The 26736-nt window shown below is 35.2% G+C and overlaps 1 protein-coding gene across 9 annotated transcripts in view; it reads left to right on the top strand.

Moving 5' to 3' along the window:
* Positions 1 to 26736, top strand: part of Grm5 (glutamate metabotropic receptor 5) — a 574875-nt gene that overhangs the window by 232440 nt on the left and 315699 nt on the right. For all 9 annotated transcript variants that reach the window (XM_039096032.2, XM_017588778.3, XM_006229659.5 and 6 more), the window contains one exon: positions 356 to 605. In XM_039096032.2, coding sequence (XP_038951960.1) covers positions 356 to 605 — 250 coding nt within the window. The remainder of the gene's footprint in view (positions 1 to 355; positions 606 to 26736) is intronic.

A 26736-nucleotide genomic window follows, 5' to 3' on the forward strand; every position in this document is an offset into this window, starting at 1 on the left:
AATTGAAAGTAACAGGGTAAAGGTAGGAATCAGAGCCTGGGATAAGAAAAGAAAGGAAGAGAAGAAGGAAGATCAGTTGACTGGTATTATCATAATCAGTTTGGAGAAAAATGTTCTGGTTAGATAAGATGAACTGTACATTTTGAAAAGCTAGAAGTAAAGATTGTTAAATTTTCAACAGAAAATGAAAAGATAAAATAAGAAACAAAGATATAACAATTTGAACATTGTATAATATATGCATATTCTGAAACAGTTTGTTCTACCTTTCAGTTATGATAAAAATTCTTATTGTATCTAATAAATGCCATTCTCTTATTTCAATATTTCTCTTTGTGTGTTCATCTTCATACAGGCAACTATGGAGAAAGTGGGATGGAGGCTTTCAAAGATATGTCAGCGAAGGAAGGGATTTGCATCGCCCACTCTTACAAAATTTACAGCAATGCTGGGGAACAGAGCTTTGACAAGCTGTTGAAAAAACTCAGAAGTCATTTACCTAAAGCCCGGGTGGTAGCTTGCTTCTGTGAAGGCATGACAGTTCGAGGTCTGCTCATGGCCATGAGACGCTTGGGTCTAGCAGGGGAGTTTCTACTTCTGGGCAGGTAAGTGGCAATGGAAAATTAATACCAAAACTTCTTTGGCTCCATTATTTTGGTGCATAAAAATTGCTTCATTAGAATTCTAATCTATGTACCAGAAAAGTATAACTATCACAAAACATAAATCCATAGAAAAAATGGACAGTGAGTGCCTACAGTATGTGCAGATTTGTAATGAAAGCAGAGAAACAACTATGACAACTCAAGAGTCGTCAGTCCTCAAAATCATAATATCATTATATAAACTAGTTTCTTAAATGTTTAGTAATATTAAGAAACATATATATGTTTATACACACTCACATATATATATATGTATATATAGATATATAGATATATATCTTGTTGGAGTTACTTTTTAAAATGTTTTTAAACATCTATATACAAGCTTGCTTTTAATATAGAATTGTAGAATTGGGGTTTAAAATGAGGTTTCATTTTCAATATATTTGATAGCCCATTTCCTGATGTGCTACATTGACACTAGCCAAAGTTCTAAAACACTAGATTATAAGAAGGTTGACTTTAATTATTCAGAGATTTCACTTGATTGACACTTGATGATTATTCTGTGATATACCTAAATGTACATCCATAGGATTAAATATATATTGTAGGATTTCCAGAGAAATAATAAAAACAATATGATATACATATGTGTAATATAAAAATGCATGTAATTATATGTTGAAATATATGTGTGAGATTCATGAATGTGTGAATTTTATTATGAGTACCTAATTCATATGATAAAGGAAGGAGTAGACTAATAGAAGCTATACTTGGAAAGCCAGAAAATAAAAACTCATGTGTGTTCTGCAGGCAGTACAAATCTGAGTACATAAAAGTTGATGGTATTAACTTCTCTTCTGAGTATCAGGAACCTGAGTACTAAGAAATGTCAATGCACAGAGAACATCTAAAAGATGTGTAAGATCAATGTCTTGTGGCATATATTCATGCAGATGTGTCTTTTTTCCCCAGCCTTCTCTTATTATGTCTTAATCTGTTTAGATGAAATCCTGTCAGTGTGGAGGAGAGTAGGAAGAGATGGCAATGTTTTACTCATACTCTACTTTCAATATTTCAATATTTCAAACAATATTATGGAAAAACAACATCTCAAAAATACCCTTAATGTTTGGTTAAAGGTCTCAGTACTACACCTCAACCAAATAAATGTATAAACTACAGCATCATAATCATTAGGAAGAATCATAGTTTGTTAATTAATTAATCAACTAATTAATTTCACTTTCATCCTGCTCACTGCTATTACCCCCACAATCCTTCCCTCATCCTCCATCCCCTTTTCCTCTGAGAGTGTAGCATCTCCAACTGTGTATCCCCTGACTCTGGCACATCAAGTCTCTGTGGGGTAAGTACATCCTCTTTCAGGCTAGCTAGAAGAACATATCCCATAGACAAGTAACAGCTTTTGGGATGGCCCGGACTCCAGTTGATTGGGACTCAGATAAAGATCAAGCTTCATTTCAGCTACATATATGGAGGAGGGCTAGGTCCAGCTTATATATGCTCTTTGGCTGGTGGTTCAGTTTTTGAATGTCACAAGTGTCCAGTGTTACTTAGCTGTGTTGGTCTTCCTGTGGCGTTCCTATCTCCCCCAACTCATCCCTAAAAGACCTTGAGCTCCATTCACTCTGGCTGTGGGTCACTCAATCAGTCTGAGTCAGCTCGTGGGTGAAGCCTCTCAGAAAACAGCTATGCTAGACACCTCTCTGCAAGAATAACAGAGTATTATTAATAGTGTCGGGAACTGGTGATCGCACATGGCATTGGTCTAAAATTGGGCCAGTTATGGTTTGCCATTGGCCCAGTCTCTGCTCCATCCTTTTGTACCTGAATTTCTTGAAGACAGGATAAATTTTGGATGGAAAATTTGGTACCTAGCTCCGGGAAGTAGCGTCTTCATTTTCCATTTCCCCAATGTTGTGAGTCAGCTATGGTCACTCTCATTGATTCTTGGGGACCTCTTCTATCCTGTGTCTCTGTCATGGCCTTGAGATGCCCCCACCTCCCCACCCATGTCAATTGCAGATTTCTATTCATTCTCATGGTTATCAGGCTGTCTGTCCTATCCCTTGCCACACTTGCTCCTAAGTACTACTCTATTTCCTTCCCCATTCCCTCTCCTACCAGTTCCCTTCCTTCATCTGCCTTTTGTGACTATTTTATTCCTCCTTCCAAGAGAGATTCAAGAATCCTGACTTGGGCCTTCTTTCCCATTTAGCTTCTTTGAGATTATGGAATGTAGCATTGGTATTCTGGATTTTTCGCTAGTATTCACTTAAATGAGTACATACTATGCATGTTATTTTGGGTCTTGGTTACCTCACTCAGGATAGTATTCTCAAATTCTATTCATATGTCTGCAAAATTTATGATATCTTTGTTTTTACCAGCTAGGTAGCATTCCATTGGGTAGAAGTACTGTTTATTTTTTAAATCTATTCTTAAGTTAAAGGACACCTAGATTGTTACCAGTTTCTAGCTGTTACAAATAAAACTGCTATTGACATAGATGAGGAATCGTCTTTTGTGGGAAGGTGGAGTATCTTTTGGTTACATGCTCAGGAGTGGTATAAGTGGGTCTTGAGGTGGAGTTATTCCCAGTTTTCTGAAAAACCATCAAATTGATTTCCAAAATGGTTATACATGTTTGTGCTCCTGCCCTCAGTTGAGGAGTAGTCCCTTTGCCCCACTTTTCTTACCAGGATTGCCATTACCTGGCTTTTGTTTGTTTGTTTGTTTGTTTGTCTGTTTGTTTTTAATCTTAGCCATTTGACTGTATAAGATGGAATCTCAGAGTTGCTTTGATTTGTATTTTCTTGATGATGAAGAACTTTGAACATTTCTTTAAGTGTTTCTTGGAGATTCCTCTGTTGAGAATTTTTGTTTAGCTCTGCACTCCACTTTTATTTGAGTTATTTGTGTTGTTGGTGTCAAACTTCTTTAGTTCTTTAAACATTTGGATATTAGCCCTCTGTCAACTGTAGGGTTGGAAAAGGATCTTTACCAATCTGTAGGTTGCTGTTTTGTCCTACTGATAGTGTCCTTTGATTAGAAGGAAAATTCCAACCCATGGAGGATAGACACACCCAAGAAAATGCAGGATACAAGTTATTCCACACCAGCAAAAACAAAACAATGAAAAGACACACACACACACACACACACACACACACACACACACACACACACACATGAGCATGCACTACCATCATCAATATAACAAGAATTCAAGAATTAATAATCACTGGTCATTAATATCTCTTAACATTAATGGACTTGAATTTCCAATAAAAAAGATGCAAGCTGACTGTACTGGCTAGTTTTATGTGTCAACTTGACACAAACTGGAGTTATCACAGAAAAAGAGCCTCAGTTGTGGAAATGCCTCCATTATACCCAGCTGTAAGGCATTTTTTCAACTCGAGATCAAGGGGGGAGGACCCAGACCATTGTGGGTGGTGCTGTCCCTGGGCTGGTAGTCTTGGGTTCTATAAGGAAGCAAGCTGAGCAAGCCAGGGGAAGCAAGCCAGTAAGAAACATCCCTCCATGGCCTCTGCATCAGCTCCTGCTTCCTGACCTGCTTGAGTTCCAGTCCTGACTTCCTTTGATGATAGACAGCAGGGAAGTAAGCTGAATAAACCCTTCCCTCCCCAACTTGCTTCTTGGTCCTGATGTTTGTGCAGGAATAGAAAACCTGACTAAGACACTGGCAGAACAGATGTGAAAATAGGATCCACCATTATGCTGAGTATAAGAAACACACCTCAGCAATAAAGATAGACATTATCTCAGAGGGAAGGGCTGGAAATTTTTTTCTCAGGAAATGGACCTGAGAAACAACCTGGAGTAGCCACTTTATAAAATTTAGATTTTTAACCAAAGTTAATCAAAAGAGACAGGGAATGACACTTCATATTCATTATGGAAAAATCTGAGAAGGTGATATCTCAATTGTGAACATCCTTGTCCCAAACATAAGGGCATCCACATTTTAAAATGAAGAATTGCTAAAGCTTAAGTCACACATGGAACCCCACACATTGATAGGGGGAATCTTCAACACCCCATTTTTAGCAATTGACAGATCTTCCAGACAAAAACTAAACAAAAAATAAATGAAACTAATAGACATTATGGATAGAATTGATCTAATGGAGAACTGTAGAATATTTTAACCAAACATAAAAAAATATACCTTTTCAGCACCCCATGGATCCTTCTCCAAAATTGACCATAGAGAAAATTGCAACAGATACAAGGAAATTTTAATGACACCTTATATCTTATGAGACCACTATGTATTAAAGCTGGACTTCAATAACAACAGAAACACTAGAAAACCTACAAAGTCATGGAAATTGAACAACTCTCTTCTCAATGATCTCTAAGTCAGGGAAGAATTAAGAAAGAAATTAAAGACTTTCTGGAATTCAATGAAAATGAAGGCAAAACATACGCAACTTTATGGAACACAATGAAAGCAGTACTAAGAGGAAAGTTCATAACACTGTGTCTCCATAAAGAAATTAGAAACTTCTCATAGCAACAATTTAAAAATACACATGAAATCTCTAGGAAAAAAGAAGAAGAAACAAGCACACGTGGTACAGGAGTAGAAGGCAAGAAGTAATCAAAGTCAGGGAGGAATTTAATCAGTTAGACACAAAGAAAACAACAAAAAGAATCAATGAAACCAAGTCCTCATTCTTCGAGAAAATCAATACGATGCCATAGTTTTTAATGGAATTCTTCCTAGAGATAGAAAATTGTGATTGTTCAGTGTTATGTACATTTCTAATGTATTTTAAAATATGTCATGTATCGTACACATTCTGAAAAACATAATTCATAAAAGGTTGTGCTTAAAAAAATGCCACCTTTTAAAGTAGTTCTGTCCCAAACAGGAAGTTACCTCAATTGTTACAAATGAATAACTTTTAAAAAGTAAACTGCATTTCATTTGTTTTCAAATACTTAATGGAATTTTTATGTTGACTATAAGCTCTTGCCTGTGTATATTGGATGACAGCCACTTTATTTATCTAATTCTGAAATGGTAACAGCAACTTTATGGAATTATTGGTATAAGGCTATATGTTATTCATAATAATTACATTAGGCAATAAATGGATGTTATGCCTTTTTTCTAAAGTATCCTTAATAACTTTATTTCTTACATGAGCAGTAGTTATGTACCAATTAGAGATCAAGAATTTGTCAATTGACACTGTTTATATTGCAAGGTTAATACTGAGTGAAAACAGAAAAAAAAAATAACAGGAAAACCCCATGGCATTAAACAGTCAGATATGATTTTCAGATTCTACTTGAATCTCTTTCCATTATTAGATGCAAGGGTGTAAACATTACTGACCGAAAAAAATCAATATTTATGATGCATGCAAATCTCCACAAAACATTGTATTGCTTGCTATATCACAAAATAAAAATTCAAAATTTGATATTTTAAATTTGATTCTGGATAGACTAAATACATAAAGTTCTTTTTAAGTTATTCAACCTATAGAAAATAGATTGGATATCTTTTGTCAGAGATTTTTCAGTACCTTTATTGATTAGTTACTTTATAATTCATATATATTTGGAGTCTGATTCACTTTATCTTTGACGAATTTTGCTTAAAAGGGTTTTTTATTCTGTATTTAAAAATCCTTTATAATATCCACATTTTTACTCATTTTCTCTGAAAGAACATGTGATAATCTGTCAAGTATTTACAACATGATCCAGAATCCCCTCCAATATATCTGAAACATTTCTATTTCTCCAGTCAATTTTAACAAGAAGTAACTTTGGATGTTAACCAAACAATTTGCAAAATAATTTATCAAATAAGATAAGAACAGAATCAATACTACATTAAATGCTTTCTGTGCCATTTTACATGTAACCGTGTATTTGAGAAATATTGCATGACTACTTCATTAAAGTGCTTGGACCCCATTTTGGGTAAAACAGAAAATAGTTTTTAATTTTATGGGTATCCTGGACAGTAATATTGTCTTAAGTATCATGAGTATAATTGATATGTTGAATACCGTTACCATCCCTTTTTGCAGAAAAATAATCTAAGACTTTTAAATATTTATCACTGTATAAATAAAATCAAATGTTAGCAGTTGTAAAAACATCTGCTTTTTTTTTACAAGTGAAGAAAATGATATCCATAAATGTTAGGTGGCAGAATCAAAGACACAAAAGAATTTAGGAGCTAGGACTGAAATTCCAGTCCTTTATTTTTCTCTATCAACCTACCTCCTACAAAAAAAATACACAGGTGTATGATAATCAGATTACAAATCCATGGACCCACATAGCTATTTTCTCAAAATTCCTATTGCCAATGAGTCCCCAGTGTTTTAAGAATTGATTTGTCTTTCTGTCTCCTCCGAATTTCAATTTTTTTCTTTGGGTTGCTTAATTCATACTCGATTGAATGATTCTTGAAAACTAGAAAACAAAGCTTAGTATAGGGACTTCCTCATAGTTAGGAAGTCCACCATTTCACTCTCCAGGTGTCTAGGATCAGGGATTATTAATATGCCACTGAATTAATGTATTTTACAGGACTAGGAAAACTCTGCTACTGAGGCAAACACTACCCTCAACAGATCCTTCCATTGTGCTGTAAGTCAATAGAATGTGAGCTTCACCTAGACCCAGACTCTTAGATTTCTCATTTGAGCACTGGATAGTCTGTTGTCTTGTTGAGAATAAAACTGTCTTGTTTGGCTCCATGAAGTCACCTTGCTAAAGACCTCCTCAGTTTTAGGAAAAAGAAGTCAGAACAGGAACAATAATAATATTTTTAAATATGATTATTTTTCTGGAATGAGTATACTCTCTATATTTTGAGACAGGGTCTTTCTATGAAGTGCTGGTTGTCCTGGGACTTCTCTAGATGAAGCTGGCGTTGAACTAATACAGATCTACTTCCCTCTGCCTCCTCAGATCTAGGGCTAAAAATGTGCCACCACGCCTGTCCTGGATATACTATCTTATGTCTAGATTTGAAAATGTTTAATCAGAAATATAATATTTGGAAATTTTAAAATTTAATATGAACTTGGAAATTAGAACATGTATATAAACTACTTAAAGGTCTGTTTGTTAATTACATCTATGTGTCTGTTTGAAAGGTAAATGTACTTAAATCTTAACAGTACTTGCAAATTATTGTAAAGTATCTTTTATTTGCCTGACATAATTGCCATCTTGGAGGCTTAGTGCTGAATAAACTTACCCTGTCTAGTTGTTTCTGAAACTGTTCTGTCCTAAACTCCTCTCCAAGCCGTTTCAAACTGGCTTCTCTTAGTTTCTTGGTGAATTACTCTGCCTGTCTTTAAACTAGCTCTTGCAATTTGTTCTAATCTTCTGGCTCCTTCACATTCTCTGACTTGTTTTGCCTTCACCTGTGTCTAGCCTGTACTCCCTGCCACATGTCTCTGCAAAACTATCTTTGTAAAAACTGCCACTGAATTCCACAAGGAATTCTGCCATGAATGCCACACTACTGCTCTACATTTCCACTCACTGATTCAATTTAACTGACAGAACCCATAGATCTTCAGGCCCCTGTTTCCTGATTGTTGCGATTAAAGACTTGTACCACCATACTTGGATCTAAGCTTTTCTGTACCTTGAACTTGCTCTGTATCAGGCTGGCCTTGAACTCAGAGATCTGCTTTCCTTTGTCGGTGTGATTCCTTGCAAGAGCACCCATGTTGCCAGATTAAAATTCTTCTACCAATTATAAGAATATTTTGATATTAGGTAATTTAACCCCCATTAGTTTCAAAAGCAATGAAGATAAATTTATTCTAACAGAGCTATATGCAGATGAACTATTAAATAGTTCTTTTAGTAAAACACAATAATAAATATTAACTTTGAGTAAATAGATATTCCTCTTTACCCTTGCACATAATCAGTTTCAATTTCATACGAAAATCATTTGCAAACACATATTCTTGACTTCTACTGTATTCCTTGATGCTATTATATTGCAGGATAAGTCCAGAGGATTTTTTAATAGAGTTTTGGAAGAATGGGAGACAGAATGGAAACATAGACAATACTTCATTTCTGTTCTTAGTAGGATATAAGTCAGAATTAAGATGTCTATGATTTTAATATCACTTATGTATAGGAGTCTAAATAAAATAGTTCAATAGGTTTAATGGGCAGAGAGGACAAGTCACTTACTTAATTCTAAATAATGCAAAGATATAAGAATCTTAGCTACATAGATGTTTCAGTTACTGAATGGAAAGGAAGTGACTGCCCCTAGATATGGTGTAGAAGAAAGTTTATTGGAGATAAAAAGAAGAGTATAGGAAGAGGCAGGGAGATCTGGAAGAGTCCGGAGTGGACATGATCATGATGTATGTGAGACAATGGGGGAGGGGAGAAGGAAAAGCCAGATGAGGAGGCCAGGAGGGGAAGAGTATATGAACAATTCAGGCAACAAAAATGGTTAGATTATATAGGGAAGGGAAGTTTGGAGGAGGTAATCATCCCAGCCTCTGGGCTGAAGAAGATCAGGATAGGGGATAGGGTACGTTAGCCATAGCCTGTCACAGGTAGGCACTGAGGGATGCTGAGAACACTTTAGGTCAGTGTCCACTTTGATACTTTAATGGATACCTCAAGTAGCAATTTGTCCCAGGTTTGAGACCTAACAGTTTCAACACTTGGAAATTCTCACTGTAGTTTTGTTGTGTGATTCATCTTTTGGAAATTCAATAAACCTAGTTAAAAAAAATCTGTGAACACTGTAGATACATGTATAATACATTTGTACGGTAACTAAAGATAGTTAAACTATGTCCCACTGGCTATATTTTGTTGTGTTTTTAAACACTGAGTTTGTAAGACCTGACCAATTACATCTATAAGCAACCAGTTGTTTAGTTTATAAATTGTCCAGACATGTGGGTCAAGCACAGAGAAAATAGAGAATGCATGTAAGTAAAGGATTCTGATAGATACCACGTTTATGCCTCTTGTACAAAAAACAAAAAAAGTAAAGGACATGTTATAGTAATGTTTTTGTTTATATGTAATTTATGAATATGAATAAAATGTTAAAGGGGAGACAAACATGCAAAGGAATAGATAGTTGATTTGTTGATTTTTTTCCTTTTATTGGATATTTTCTTTATTTACATTTTAAATGTTATCCCCTTTTCCAGTTTCCCCTCCAGAAATCACCTATTCCATATACCCTCCCCCTGCTTCCATGAGGGTGCTACGCCCCCAGTCCTGCTCCCTCCAGCCTCTCTGCCTAGACATTCCCGTACACTGAGGAATCAAACCTTGACAGGACCAAAGGCCTCTTCTCCAATTGGTGCCAAACAAGGCCATCCTCTGCTACATATGCATCTAGAGTCATAGATCCATCCCTGTGTACTCTTTGGATGGTAGTTTAGACATTGCGAGCTCTGGGAGGGTGGGGTTTAATTGGTTGATATTGTTGTTCTTCTTATAGGATTGCAAACCCCTTCAGCTCCTTCAGACCTTTCTCTAACTCTTCTAGTGGGGACCCCATTTTCAGTTCAATGGAGGGCTGTGAGCATTTGCCTCTGTATTTGTCAGGTTCTGTCAGAGCCTCTCAGGAGACAGTTATATCAGGTTACTGTCAGCATGCACGACTTGGCTGTTTCTTCGTTTACACGGGGTCTTATAATTTATTTGCTAATTGTTCAACTTTTAAGTTAAAATGCCATCATAATGTTTGCAGTTGAGGCTTTAAAATGAGAGTGAAAAAATATTTCCTTTCGTATGCCTATAATGGATATACATCTCTGATTTTTTACAGCCAATGTCTTCTATAATCATGCTTTTAGTTAATTTTATTTCTGTTTCTTTTTCTGAATTGATTTGAATGACTCATTTTAAAATAAGGAAATTAAGTTATTGACAACTGTTGAAAATAGATTTTTATGTCAGTCATTCAATTTTAACCTATTTGTAGCATTTTGAACAATGTCAAATTACAATATTTTATTATCATCTTTAAGAACCATAAGATTTGAATATTGCCTTCAAAGGCTAGTCCAAGACATACATTTAGTTAGTCATTTAATTTTGGTTTCTTGGGAGATCAGAAGATTAAACTAACAAAGAGGTCATCTAACAATATTAGACTTTATATATCTAATATATACTATAATAATACTATATCATTTAAAGTATAGAGGTAAAACAGTAAGCTGCTGACTAGGTTGAGTTAGCTGGAACAGAAGTAACAATCATTTGTAGGCATACTTTTAAAGGTTAGAACACAGAAAAATCACTAGATGGTCTTACATTGTCATTGTCACTGACAAAGAACACACACACACACACACACACACACACACACACACACACACACTCATGCGGTCTCCTTGTGGAGAAGGAGAAGGTAAGAATAGGAGAAAAGAATTAAAGCTTTCAAATTCCCCCATCCAATCTTTGAGCAGGGAAAAATTCTTTCAAACACTTGAAATTTGAAAACCAGGATATTTCTCTTTTTTTCTCTTTAAAGTTTTATCTGATGTTGATCTTACCTTGGCATTGAAAATTAAAAACCTGAAACTCAGAGGTGTAAGTTGTCTTTGACCAGAAAGGTCAATAGATGTTTGACTAAAACTTGGTGTTACCGGTGATCTTGAAAGGTATTTGTGCCTCTCTGAAAACCAGAAAGATCTGAAAGGGAGACCAAAGGGCCTGGAATGGAGAAGAATTTTAAGTAGAGTGAAAACAACCCAGAACCTTGAAGTCTCCTTCTGGACTAGATTATTTACATCTCAGTGTTCTGATACTTTGGAGGATGACAGTACTTATAAAATACATTTAGGATATTTTTATTGTCCGATATTAACAGTACCTATTCACATAGTGCTTTGCTTAGGAAATACTGTTTTACATGATTATTCTTATGTGTTAATTTGTTGACTATTTTTAATAAATAGTTTTGGAAGCTATTATTTATATCATCTTATAGCTGAGGAGAGAGACAACTGACCTGTTCAATATCAGGAAGCAGTGCCGGAGATGTGGGAGAAAGTCTATTATCTTTTTAACCAGAATTGGGAAACATTTACAGGGCTTTGATGAACCTTACATTCAACAATAAAATTTAGTCTTTTTTTTTCCTTTTTTCGGAGCTGGGGACCAAACCCAGGGCCTTGCACTTGCTAGGTAAGCGCTCTACCACTGAGCTAAATCCCCACCCCTAAAATTTAGTCTTAATAGCATAAAATATCAATTATTTTTCTCTTTCATCCATATAAAAATACTATGACAAGGAATAGCATAATTAAAATCAATTATTCACAAAAGGATTTTATTCAAAGTATAAATAAGTATATTGTACCTTTATTTAAAAACAAAGCAAAACAAAAGCTAGCAAGAAAAAAGACAAAAACAAACGAAAAAATAAAAACAAAAACAAAACAAAAATCAGTAACTATGTGGAAACTTTAAGCCAAACTATTTCCTCAGGATATCACTATGAAAAAATAATGTAAAAGTTTTAATATACTTTAGAAGTTGGGCAAACCTCCATAGATAACCAAAGACAAATTCAGACTATGATGATTTGAAAAAATCAGATCAGAGCCACGTGCCTTGTTCTGGTTTTCTAGACAATTAATATGGTTTAGTGGAATTCAAAAGATGAAGTAAAATTTCATTTAAACATAGCCACACTCATTTGTGTGATGACTTTGGCTGAATGGTTATAATGAAGTATTGAAAAGTTGTGAAAGAAACCATGTGTCCTATGAAGGCTAACTCATTGCTTGGCTATGTAAAAATTGGGGGACTCTGATCCTGTGCTCACAATTATTTATACACTAATTACTTATACAACAATATTAAGACTGATGCTTCCAGAAGCAGCTGTGCTTTGCATATAATTTCTACTTTTAAATTTCTCTTCTCTCAGAAGTTTAGGAACTCACTGACACTAGTAGAACCAGCCTTAGGAGTGCTTGTGGGAGACAAAGGAAAGGGTGTAACATTCAGACCCTGTTGCTCAATAGTCAGAGGGCCAAGAACAAAGGACTTAATAATTTTTTTCCTTCAACTTCCTGGAACATATTGTTCAAAGCAACATGAATAATGAATACCTCTGAAAGACCCTCTATTCAGCCCCAGATTATTTAACTTTATCTAAAGAATCTTACTATGTGCTAAGTACTATAAAGAACATACACCTTGGGTACACATATTTGCCTTTCTAATGAAAGTATTTTTATTACATTTTTTGCTCAATTGAGTTGATGATATAGAGTAAATGTTTTTTTTTCTTTTACTTTTTATTTATCTTCCCAAGAGGTAGTTTATATAAGAATAAATTTTGATAACCTTATGCAAAAAAAATCCTCTCTGAACCTTTTAACTGGGCACACACTTGCTTAAATCTGCCTATCATTTTATACTTCAATCAAAAGTGAAACTGAAATTAATTGATAACTAGGGTTAGCCTGAAGAGAGAGTTTAGGTATTAAGAGCATTTGCTTTTGCAGAGGACCGGTATTCATATAATGTCTTACTACCATCTATAATCCCAGTTTCAAGGAGCCCAGTGATCTCTTTGGACCTCTATCAACCCCAGACCTGCATATGGCATGCAGACATTTACACAATAAACTTAAGAGCATGAGATAAATATTTTAATAAATGGCAATGAGGAAGTTGTAGGCCTGGTTGGAAGAGAAACATATCAAAGTCAACTGCTAACTCAGTACCAATGTTTATCTGTGCACATGTATGTTGAAGTTAGAGGACAACCAGAGTTTTCATTTCAAAGGTGCTTGTCATATTGATTTTTTGTTTTGGGGTTGTTTGTTTTTATTTTGCTTTGTTTGCTTGTTTGTTTTGTGTTGTGTTGTGTTATCTGTTCTTTAGATGACTCTATTGCCTTGTTTGGAACTCACCAAGTAGGCTAGAGAGCTGGCTAGTGACTGTCAAAGATTTACCTGTCTGCACCTCCTCACCTGGGTGCTCAGATTATAAGCATAGAATACCATGTCAGGAATATCCTTTCCTCCCTCCCTTCCTTCCTTCCTTCCTTCCTTCCTTCCTTCCTTCCTTCCTTCCTTCCTTCCTTCTTTCCTTGCTTCCTTCCTTCCTTCTTTCCTTGCTTCCTTCCTTGCTTCCTTCCTTCCTTCTTTCCTCCCTTCCTTCCTTCTTTCCTTGCTTCCTTCCTTGCTTCCTTCCTTCCTTCTTTCCTCCCTTCCTTCCTTCTTTCCTTCCTTCCTTCCTTGCTTCCTTCCTTCCTTCCTTCCTCCCTCCCTTCCTTCCTTCTTTCCTTCTGTACTTCCTTCCTTTACTTCCTCCCTCCATTCTTTCCTCTTCCTTATTATTGCCGTACTCCTCTTCCTCATCACCTTCCTCTTCCTCTTCCTTCTCTTCTTCTCCTCCTCTTGGTAGATTCTAGGGTTCAAACTCAGCTCTTTATGCTGTCAAGGCAAGTTTTATTTGTTAATCTCTTCTCTTTATTATATCGGTATAAATTGGTTTTGCACAATTGTCTTATTTTGAGTTAGTACCTTTAAATTTTTCCCTTTCGTCTTCTTTGTCTCCCCCACTTCCATTTTATACGTAAACACACATGTTCTCTTCGACAATCTTGTTCTTATAATCTCCTTCGGACAGCCATAACTGCATCTTCTTCCCTGGTGTGTTTGACTGTACACAATCAAATGCAGTTACTTTCTTTTGTAGCTTCTGCATTTATTCCTTGATCCAGACTTCTCTGAAAACCAGAATTTTCTTTGTTCATTTTTCTTACTTTTATTCAAGTAATTCAGGCATACGCTTTTATAAAAATACTAATGAGTGATTTTTGTTCAGTTAAGCATTTATTTTCTTTAAGCAAGCTTAGTTTGATTTCCTTTAAGGGAGATAACCCCTCACAATCTTCCCTTATTTAAATAGCAATAATGCTTCATACATAAAATCTGTGTTTAAAACTACAGGTTCATGGTTGATGTAATAATACTACATTTTTTTCTGAATATTCATAGATGATTCCATATTTGCTCTTTGCTACTTTTTTTGTGTGGGGATATAGTGATTTTCTTACATTCTTTCAGAGTGTGGATAATATTGATAAAGTGTGTAGTCTTATTTCCATAATCATTTGTAAATGTTGTTGGTCTATACTAATTTTAGAAGTTTTTAAGTTATATAATCAGAGTATTAATTATGGAATATAGAAGGCTGAAAATTTCAGTGGTAGTCACACAAATTTATATCTTTCCATAATGATATTTTGCTTTGTGAAAGTGTATTTTCCTCAATTATTACAGTATTTCATGATTTTGCTAGTAAATTTTACAGTTCTAATAATTACATGGCAAAAATAACTGATTATTTTTGTGAATCATATACCTTATTTGGTATTTATAATTCTCTGTGGAAACTTTGTCATTTCTGCTGACATCATAAATATATAAACATTGGATAACTGAGTCATCTCCCTCCATCACCAGCAGTAATTATTCCCCTTTCTCAACTTCTTACATTCAATAAAATCTCTAAGTCATCCTACACAATAAAATGCCTTTCTATAATTGAATTAATGAAATAAGATTATCATTTTAGTAATTCAAAATATTGAAATATCATTATGTTTTTTTATTTATCAAATTTACTTTTCAAATTTACATTGAACTGATAGTCATTGCAAATCTTTGTGACCTCTCTCTCTGTCTTTCTGTCTCTCTGTCCCTCTCTCTCTGTTTCCCTTTCTTTCTCCTCTCTCTCTCTCTCTCTCCCTCTCTCACTTTTCTGCAAATGAAAATGAAAATAAGATTAGGAAACTAAATGATTGATGTACACTTTATTCCATCTCAATTCAAACTTTAAGAGTTTATATTTGTGTTCCAGTACAGGATAGTGATCAAACAAACAATTTAGTCTTACTGCTCAAACATCCATGAATTGAACCGCTATTTCATTTACAGGAAATCTAGTTTTAACATTTTGAACTCTTTTTTCTGTGTGTGTGTTTCCACTCATGTTATACTGTCCCTTCATTCATTCCAATCTAGCCACAATAGTCTTGCCCTGTTCCCCTCTTACAAAGGTTTATTTTGTCCATATAAACCTTCTCACAGATATCCTTATTATTAGAGTTCTCATCTGAAGTGTTCATTCATACATAACCTTCTCAATAGGATTTCCAATTTCCCCTACTTACATATTTCTAGGCAGGCATAATTATACAAACCATGCATCCTTCAAATTATAATTAACTTTATGATAAAAATGGCATGTGACAGTAGAACTCTTATTACTTACTGTGGCAAATAGAGTTATTTAGAGTTCCACAGTTAGAAGTCCAGCATCATTTGAGATTAGAGACAGCAGGTCTGTAAAAATAAGCTGGCTTGTCCCTCATCAGCCAAGGGAAAAGATTCAGGTTTGCTCACCAAGCAAGTCAGTCTCCTCACTGTGCTCAATGTGTGACACTTTGTACACTTGACTCTTTCTTCAGAAAAATCACAACCCGTTTGGAGGAAATTGCAAAATAAAAATTCTAGACCCTTTCATTAACATGAACATGCCCATGACAATAAATCACTTGAGACCATGCTTGATGCTTGGGGTGTGACAAACATAAAAGTCTTGCCTTATCTTGTGGTGGAACTGGAAAAATCAGTCCAGGGGGTGCCTACAGTAATGGTGGCAGAAGTAAAGTAGAGGTATGTGACATTCTCCATCACACCTTGGCTAAGTTATTGCCATTTCCACAATGTAGAATTTGAATTTACATAGGGGTGTCTGTGTTTTCATGGGCCATCCATTTATATTTCATTAAAAACAGAAAAGAAAGAAACAATAATTCATACCAGTTACTTATTTAGTCTGAGGAAAGGATATTAAAAATCATTATAAATAAACCTTTAAATTTCAGCAATCTGCTCTAATGATAGGTCAAAATCATTAAATATTATCTGCTGTCAATAATGAACTCTCAAGAGACAGCAATAGCCTGAGACTTTCATTTAATTTTGTCTCTCTTTTAGAATAGGTTAAAAGATGTAACAAATCAAAAAAGGTCAATATTTAGCAGGTTGGTGGGAAACTGCAGTTCTAAGTTTGTAGAATTTCATGATTTCTGAGTGAAAAAGACTTTGTGTGTTTTTTTGGTTTCGGTGGTAGTGATTTTTTTTTGTTTTCTTTTTTCTTTTTTCAGTTTGATCTACTTTAAAATTTGGTTCTGTGAATTGTGAGTCAATACTATGATCATAAGAGTATTAATATTTTTACTCTTTTATGACATGAAAGATTGCAAGATGCATCTTCATAGTATAAAAGAATCAGTTTAATAATAGTAATGGATATTATAATTGATATATTATAATGTAATGAAAATGAGAATACTATTATAAGATTTCATATAGTGATAGATTTTATGGCCTTTTCTCCTTAATTTCTGACAGCTGTATAAGAATAAAGCAGCAAAATAAAATTATTTTGATGGATAAACTAAAGATTACAAGATTTTTTTTATGGCATACAAACCTGTTTATCCTCTGACTGCATGCAGGATACTTCAGTGGCAATTAGACCAGATGGTTGAAAACAGACACTGGGCATTCAAACACACTAACACTAACACACCAACTAGTGCCTGGTCTCACAGGCTTTTAGATGACATGCGTGAAGTCTTCAAAGTCGACTTTAAAGTGAAAGCAGAAAAAAATAAGAAATTCAACTGAATATATATGTAATTTTTCTGATCTGTGAGTTTACATGATTCTTAATGACTATTTTTAATATTGGTTCTTATTGACTTATACCTTCAACAAGTACCAATTTCTTTCTATATCTCTGCCAAATTATATTAAATACGATATAATAAAAAAGTCCAGTATACTATGCAGACTATGTAATACCAATTATCTAGTTAAAATTGGAGGAAGCAGCTTTAACTGTAATGACTATTATTTCGTGTAAGTTATCAGTTATATTCTTTTTTCTTTCAGAAGCATGATATTTGTGCTAGAACCCTCTGCTCATGAATATTAGACATAATTTCATCAATTGCTTACCAGCCTTTCATCTTAGTTTTATAAATTCATAAATGAGCTTTATTTAATTATTAAGCTTTAATAAGTGACTTTTTATTGCAGCAGTAAAACATTTCTGATATGAAATGGCAGTAATTTACGATAATTTCTTAGAAGTTGGGAAAGTAAAAAAAAAGGTTACTAGTGCTCTAAAAGGCCTAGATCATTATGTAATTATGTAATTGTTAAAAGTCTCATTGAGCTTCTGTGTGAGCTTTCCACTTTTCATGGGTGTACCATTAAGGAAGGCATTTAGATTAAGAAGTAAGGATTTTGAACACTAGCTAGACATTGACAGTGGAACATGTTGGAAAAAATCAGACAAGCTAGAGGGGTAACCAAGCCTGCTTAATCAGTAAACAGGGTCTCAAGGGTGGGAGGTGAGGATTAAAAAAAAGAGAGACAATTAGGCAGTATTAGAGTATAGCCTCAGCAAGTGCTGAAGAGTGGTTATATTTTTTTTCTCAGTCGATTTTATATCATTCTAGGTACATGCAAAGAATATGGTGAGTTCTGAGGCATAAACAAAGTAGTCAAAGAACAAACAATATATAAACAAATTCGGCAAGGAACAAACAAGGCATAAACAAAGGTCCCATGGTCGCTGTATTCAGGGACTTAGCAAGATGATCAAGATGCAAGGAACATATTCCTCAGCTGAATTTATTCTGAGCCTACTTCTTTGACCTTGCCCAATGTCAAATTCTTGCCTGAGTTTACTTGTCCTAGGCAAATGTAAATATTCTTGCTAATATATTTGAAGCAGCACCAAGAGATCTCCACAAAGGGGAGGGGGTATGATCACAATGTATCATATACGAGATATGTTCAAACTAAAAAGCAAAATGAAATAACCTTTCCTATGTAATAAATGAAGAATTTTCCCAAATAATATACATTGTCTCTAATTCACAATGTAGAACATGCAGCATTTAAGACAATGTATAAAGGTATCTGAAGATATCCAAGACAATGTCAATTCTTACTTGCACTATATCCCAAATTGCCTTAAGTTTTCAATGTTCCTTTAAAATATGAGCTCTTTTTAACAATTAATTAATTTAGTTAGTTAGTTTACATCCTAACTTTACCGCTCCTCCTTCCAATACTGCTTTCTAAAGCCCTTTCTCCTATCTCCCCTACCCTTCTTCCCTGAGAAATCGTTGCCCCCCCCAACTAGGCATCAACCCACCCTAGTATACTGTCATTGAAAGGCTAGGATCATTCTCTTTCACTGAAGCCAGAGATAGTGGCCCAGGGGAACATAACCAACTGGCATGCAAGAGAATCAGGGAGAGCCTTGCTCTAGTTCTTGGGGTCTAGAATAAAGGTGTACATCTATATATGTGCTGGGGGAGCAGGAAGCTAGGCCTAGCCCATGGTCGCTTGTTGGTTTGTAGCTCAGTCTCTGCTAGCCCCCAAAGGTCCAAGTTATTTGACTCTGTTAGTCTTGTAGAGTCCTCACCCCTTCCAGGTCCCTCAGTTCTTCCCCCAACTCTTCCACAAGACTCCCTGAACTCCTTCTAATGTTTGCCTGTTGGTGTCTACATCTGTTTCTATTAGCCGCTGGGTCTATTAGAGGACAGTTATGCTAGGGTCCTGCCTGCAAGCATAATAGAATATAACTAATAGTATCAGGGGTTGGTTCTTGCCCATGAAATGGGTCTCAAATTGGGTCAGTCATTGGTTGGCCATTCCCTCACTATCTGTTTATCTTTTTCCCTGCACATTTTATAGGCAGGGCACATTTTGGGTTGAAGGTTTTGTGGGTGGGTTGGTGTTCTTTTCCCACCACTGGGAGTCCTGCCTGGTAGCAGGAGGTGGTCACTTCAGGTTCCATGTCACCCACTGCTAGGAGTCTCGGCTAGATTTACCACCATGATAATCTCTTAATTCTAAATATACCAGCCTCTGGTTCACACTTGTTTCTTCCAGATTTTTCAAATAGTGCTTACTGCACTTAACTTGTGGCTTTCTGTGTTGATCTGACTTACATTTGCCCTGAGTATGATGACATGCCTTCAGGTGTATGTTGAGTGGTATCTATTCCCTCGTCTTGACAAAAGTTACAGAAAATGCTGATTTGCTTAGTTGAGACACAACACATGTCTCAATTTGCACAATTAATATGTCAGAGTAAAAATTAATAAAACTACACCTTGGATGAATCAGAGAGTAGGAACAATGTCTTGTCACCAGTGGAAAAAATTGAGTATATTTAATGTTATATGTGGAATATATAATATATAATTTAAAAAAGCCAAAATGTACATAGCTCAAAATGTTTACCATTGCTGCTGTGAAAGCAACTTAAACCAAAAGCAGCTTGAAGAGGGAAGATTTGTTTGACTTATACTTCTAAATTTTAGTCTGTCATTGAAGGAAGTCAGTACATATGCTCAAAGAAGGCAGGAGCTGATGCAGAGATATGGAAGGGTGCGAATTACTGGTTTGCTCTCCATTCCTTGTGCATTCGTCTTTCTTATAAAACTGAAGGCCATCAGCCTCCAAGTTGCCCCAACACCAATTCTGTGGCTCCTCCAACAAAAATCACTAATTAAGGAACTGCCTTACAGGCTCCGTTACATTCAGGTTTAAGGCTCCCTCCTCTTATGATTCTAGCTTGTGTCAAATTAACATAAAACTATCCAAAAGAAAGGGTAAACCAAAGTGTCCCTGACCATAAAAGACTCTCAATTTTGCTCACAGTATATATAAGCACATAACTCTCAGAACCTTCATAGTTACTGTAGGTCTCGCTGAAACAGGGTCTTCCAGTGAGGCAGTTGCACAGTGAAGATGGTCCATGTGGCGCAGGTTATGGCTTGGCATCGTTTAGAGAGAGAACCTATTGCTTAATACTGAGTATTCCAGGGAATGGAGAACAGGGAATAGTCACAAGTCATGAGGCTCAAATATACTCTGTTCAAGGCCCAGAGTGAGAGGCAGCCCTGGGAGGATGCTGTGGAAAGCCAAAGAGCTAGACTGACAAACACAGAATGACCATTTGCAAGATGTTCAGCCTAGGGAGCAAAGTAGATAGGGAAAAATAGACCTCATCAGTTCAGAATAGTTCTGGATTTTGAAAGTAATAAACCTGTGATCAGGTAGTATATACCCCTATTACATCCACTCTTGACTAAAGTTTATTACTGTATATTCTAAAATCTCCAAAGCCCCAGTGAACTCATTTATAGCCACAGGAACATTCCTCTAGAGTGCTGGGGGGCTTAATTCTTGTTGATACTTGAAATTATAAGCATACATCTTCCTGTAAAGATAGCAATGCCATGCTTACTTCTTGTATTCCAAACACATCTGAGAGACTCCCTAGATAAAGCACTTGAGTAAGAACAATCTTGGAGTGTTTGTCGTAACCTGCTCATTCCTCAAAAGCTCCTCTATCTTTTCATTTCACGTTTTATTCCTTCCTTCATTTTATGAAGGAATGTAATGTCACCCTCCTCTATTTTATACATTTTTACTACACTGATATTGAACTCATTCATTTAAATGGTTTACACGTTTACTCTAAATAATTTTATACCTCATGAGCAATCCATGTTAATTTTGTCAATTTCTGTATTATAATCATTAGTAAACTGTGAATGGAATTATATGGGTTTTCAGTGTACTTATATATTGTTATAGTTCATTATTGTTTCAACAGTTTCTTTTCACTCTCTAAGTGACCCTTGGAATTGAGCACTAAAAATATGTTAAGAAAAAAAATCCCCAAGTAAAACAAGCAGATGTATCCAAAGCAACAGATGCTTAAATCACAACACAAACACAAGATACAACAAGAGTCAGGCTATGTGAAACTTTCAAATTGATGCAAGCCGACACCTGTAAACTCCAAGATACAAAAATGGGTAAATCTCCAGGTGAAAAAATATTTTACTAAACAAATTGGTAAATGACTGAAAGATAATAAAAGCAAGTATATGACTTAAGAAAATCAATCAATGACTTAAAGAGAAAAATTAACCATATAAGAGGAGAAAGTAACCCCTACAGATGAGAACAATGAGTAATGAATGAAAAGTCAGAAAAAAAGACATTTTGAGAAAAGCAATAGAAACGTTTGAAATGAAAATCTCAGTGAATTAAAAATGAAAACCATGAGCAGGGGACTGAGTCAAGGAGAACAAGAGGATAGAGCACAAGGCCAAGGAAATGTTCCATTTGAACAACCATGAAGAAAATGAATGAAATAACTTGAACAAATAACCATGATCTATAAAGTGTTATCAAGATTAAAAAAATCAATGAAGTAGAAGAGGCTGATATACAATATGGAGAATATTGTATATAAGCATGGAGAATTACTTTTTATTGGATATATTTTATTTTCATATCAAATATTATCCCCTTTCCCAGTTTCCCATCCATAAACTCCCTATCCCATCTCCCCTCCCCCTTCTTCTATGAGGATGTTCCCCCACCCATCCACCTACCACGTCCCGCCTCCCTGCCCTGACATTCTTCAAGCCTTGGCAGGACCAAGGACTTCTCCGCCCATTGGTGCCTAACAAGGCCATCCTCTGCTACATATGCAATTTGAGCCATGGATCTATCCATGTGTACTCTTTGGATGGTGGTTTAAAACTATAGGAAGGAAGCAGCTAACCACTAGACTGAATATGGGGACCCCAATGAGGAGTTAGAGGAAGAATTGAAGGAGCTGAAGGGGTTTGCAACCCCACAGAAAAAAACAACAATATCAACCAACCAACCCCCACCCACACCCCCGAGCTCCTAGGGACTAAACCACTAACCAAAGAGTACACATGAAGGGACCCATGTCTCCAGCCACATATGTATCACAGGATGGTATTGTCTGGCATCATTAGGAGGAGAAGACCTTGGTCCTGAGAAGGCTCATTATCCCAGTGTAGGGAAATGCCAGGGTATCGACGTGGGAATGGGTGGACGGGAGTGGGAGCATCTTCATAGAAGCAGGAGGAGGAGGGAGAAGGGATGTGAGAGAGGGGGAAGAGGATAACACTTGAAATGTAAATACATATAATTCAATCAAAAGAAAGTCCAGCAACAATCCCAAAGTGGGATCCAGCTCAAGGGGAGGCCCCAAGACCTGATACCATTACTGAAGCTATGGGGCATTCACAATAATGAACCTATCATAACTGCTCTCCAAAAGACCCAACAAGAACCTGAAAGGGTCAGATGCAGATATGTGCACCCAACCAATGAACAGAAGCTGCTGATGCCTCTGGTTGAATTAGGGGAAAGCTGCAGGAAGCTGTGGAGGAGGGCAACCCTGCAGGAAGACCAGCAGTGTCAATTAACATGGACCCCAAGATCATGCACTGGATCACCAACTGGATATCAGATACCAGATGAGATGAGGCCTCCAACACATATACAGCAGAGAACTCCCCGGGTTAGATTTAATCAGAGAAGATGCACGTAACCCTCACAAGACTGAAGACCCCAGTAAGTTTAGAGGTCTAGGGGGATGGGTGGGGTGGGAGATCCTTGTGGAGATGGGGCAGGTGGGGGAGTTTGATGGGACAGGGAGGAGGTATGGGATATGAAACAGTTGGGGGTTGGACTGGGAGGGGAATAAAATCTGGAGTATAAAAATAAATAAATAAATGAATGAATAAATAAATAAATAAATAAATCCAAAAAAATTAACACAGTAAAATTTTGCGGAAAATAAAAAAAACAAAGAAGGAAATAAGTGGACATTTAGAATTCCCACCTCTATATAAACAGAGAAACCAACAGTGTATCATAATCAACAATTCAATATGCAAAACTAAAGAAACAATGTTAAAATAGGTAATGATAACATTCCAATTTACTTAGAATAAAAGCACATAGGAATAACATATGTCTCAAGAGAATTTATGAAAGACACAAAGGCATGAAATGACATATGACAAGCATTAAAAATACATTCTTACCAAAGAAGTTAGCTATAGTTGTCAACGTTTTCTTTAAAATTTGACAGAGAGGGCTAGAGAAATGGCACAGTGGTTAAGAGCATTCGCTGCCCTTCTTGAGGACCAGAGACAGATTCCAAGCACTCCCAATCATTTACAGCTCAACTTCAAAGAAGTCCACTTCTCTCTTCTGGCTTCTGTCGGTATTGCATATGTGTGCTATACAAGCAAACGCATGTAAAACACATACACATAAAGTTAAAATAAAAAATATTGCAAAATAAAATAAAAATTGGTAGAGAAAATAGAGTATTTCAAGAAAAGAATGAACTAAGATAGTTCATGATCATGAGGCCAACACTGAAGAATATACTCAAGTGGACAGTGTATACAGAGTAGCTAAGAAAGTCTATCTCATCCATAAAATCCAAGAAACAGGGGTTAGGGATTTAGCTCAGTGGTAGAGCCCTTGCCTAGCAAGCGCAAGGCCCTGGGTTCGGTGTCCAGCTCCGAAAAAAAGAAAAAAGAAGAAAAAAGAAATCCAAGAAACAAATGTTTCACAAAAGATCTAGATAAACAAAAGAAAATTGGAAGAAATCATTCATGTTCAGCACAAAAAACAAGTAAATTTGAAATACCAGCAAAGGATGAAAGAAAGGAATAAATAATAATTTGATTTGCTATCCAGAAAAACAGCAAAACTAGAGGAGTAAGCATATCTCTAATAATTATAATTATAAATGAACTTATGAAAATATAGGAACTGGATTATAAAACAAGATATAACTATCTGTTGTCTCATAAAAACAATGGAAAACAACAAACCGTAAGCAGTGATAGCCAGTGATTAAGAAACATAAGATAGAAATCAGTATTTTGAGCAACCATGGACCAAAATTAAGGATATAGTATTGTTCTCATTTCCGAAGAACCATATTTACACATATATTAGTCAAAGATGTAAAGCATCTATATGTATAAAGCATAATATATAATGAATGATTTATCTAATCATATAACTACTTAAATATGATACACTTGATATTATGTTTTATAACATTGAGGTATGTTCGTGAAATTTAATAAAGTTCAGTATGTTTAATATGTTTATATTATTATATTGTATATTTTGAGAAAACATAGAAGTAAACATAAAAGAAGTTGTGATACAATAATAAGAATGAGTGAATACAAATATTCCACCTACTTCATTCTTCTCCTTAGATGATCTAAACTGAAATTGACCAAGGAATCTTCAAAGCTAAAGTGTGCCATTGGTCAATTAGAGTTAATAAATCTCTTCACCATGTCTTATCTAAAACATACAAAAGTAGCACGTGTTTTGTTTTGTTTTGTTTTACTGAGAAATTCATGGAAACTTTTTTTGAAATAGCTAACAATCTGTGAAACCAAAATTGTCTTCACAAATACGAAAGAGCTGAAGTAACTTCGCGTATCATATCAGACCACTGTAAATTAAACTAGAAGTGAATATGAAAAGAAACCAAGTAAGTAAATGGAGATAGAGCAATATACTACCAAGATCACTGTAGGTTACAGAAGCAATTGGTAACAATAAAAATCCCAGAATCAAATGAAAATGAAAGCGTAATTTTCCAGAACCTTTGGGAAATAGAGAAATGGCAGTTCTAAGGGAAAAGTTCACAGATTTGAACATTGAAATGAATACAATATGATAGGGATATAAAATACACGACCTAATGATCCAATAAGCAACCATATTAAAGAAAAAATACACAATGATAAAGTAATAAACATACAATCACAGAGTAATAGAATAAAAACTAAAAGAATAATATAACAGAATCGATCAAATTTTGTTCTTTGAAAATATAAGTAATATTTGTGAACCTCTCTTTAAACTAGCAAAAACAAAGAGAAAAATATCATAATCAATAAAATAGGAAATAAAAAGGGGTGCATTACAATGGATTGCAATGAAATTTAGGTGATCAGTAGTAAATAGTTCTTAAAAACTGATAGTTTAAAAAACTTAAAATCTTGATAAGAGATGAATCAATTTCTAGACAGAGTATAGCAAAATGAATCAATAACATGAATATTTTAAAGGGATTTCTAACATGATACTAAACTTAAACAATGACATAGTATCTTTCCAAAAAAAAAATCCTAGAAGAGAAAGATTCATTGCTGATTTCTAAAACACTTGGAAGAAGACAACACTCAATTCTTCATTATGAAGGGAAGAAACGGAGCACTATCATACTCAATCTATAATGTCAGTATATGCCTAATACCAAAACAGGATAAAGGCATAATGAAAAAGGAACTGTAGGAAAGTATTTATGATATGCATAGATGCACAATTCTCAGAGATTCTTGCAAACCAACCTGAAGAAAACACTAAGAATAATATGTAACAGGACTTGAGTTGTTTTCATTTCAGGGCTTCGAGGATGAAATGATATACAAATAAAAAACTGTAATGCAATCTATAATGTTGACTTAAAGACAGAAATCACAGGATCATCCAAAAGAGGCAGCAAAAACCATTCCCAATATTCCCTGATCATTGAATGATGATGAAAGTGGAAACAGAAGTAACATTTCAACAGTATAAAAAGCATAAAGCAAACGATTGACATTTATTAAGTGCAGAAAATGGTATTTTCTCTAAAATCTGGAAAGATACAGAGTGAAAATACTTCTTCACTCTTTCTTGATAGAGTGCTCAAGTCTTAACTAGAGGTATGTGAAGACAAAATAAAAGGAATACTAGTAGGAGAGTAAGAAATCTCATTACATTTATATTACATCCTAAACATGACTGACCTCAAATATTCTCCTAGAAAACTCACATATGACAAACATTTTAATTATTAGATAAATAAAAACATCATAGTAAAATCTGTTGATATTCTACTATTAATAATATGTTTGCCTAGAAGTCTGAAGGGCCTTTTCTCTCATTAAATATCTGAAACGTCCTCTAACACTGAAGACAGAACCGAAAGCCAGTCAGCGTCAAAGCTATTGAGAACATGTAGACTCTTTAGGAATAAGAAAACATCACACCATGAATAAAGTACTAATGCAATTCCTTCAAAA

The sequence above is a fragment of the Rattus norvegicus genome, chromosome 1 (genome assembly GCF_036323735.1).
Source record: "Rattus norvegicus strain BN/NHsdMcwi chromosome 1, GRCr8, whole genome shotgun sequence".
Taxonomy (NCBI): Eukaryota; Metazoa; Chordata; class Mammalia; order Rodentia; family Muridae; genus Rattus; species Rattus norvegicus.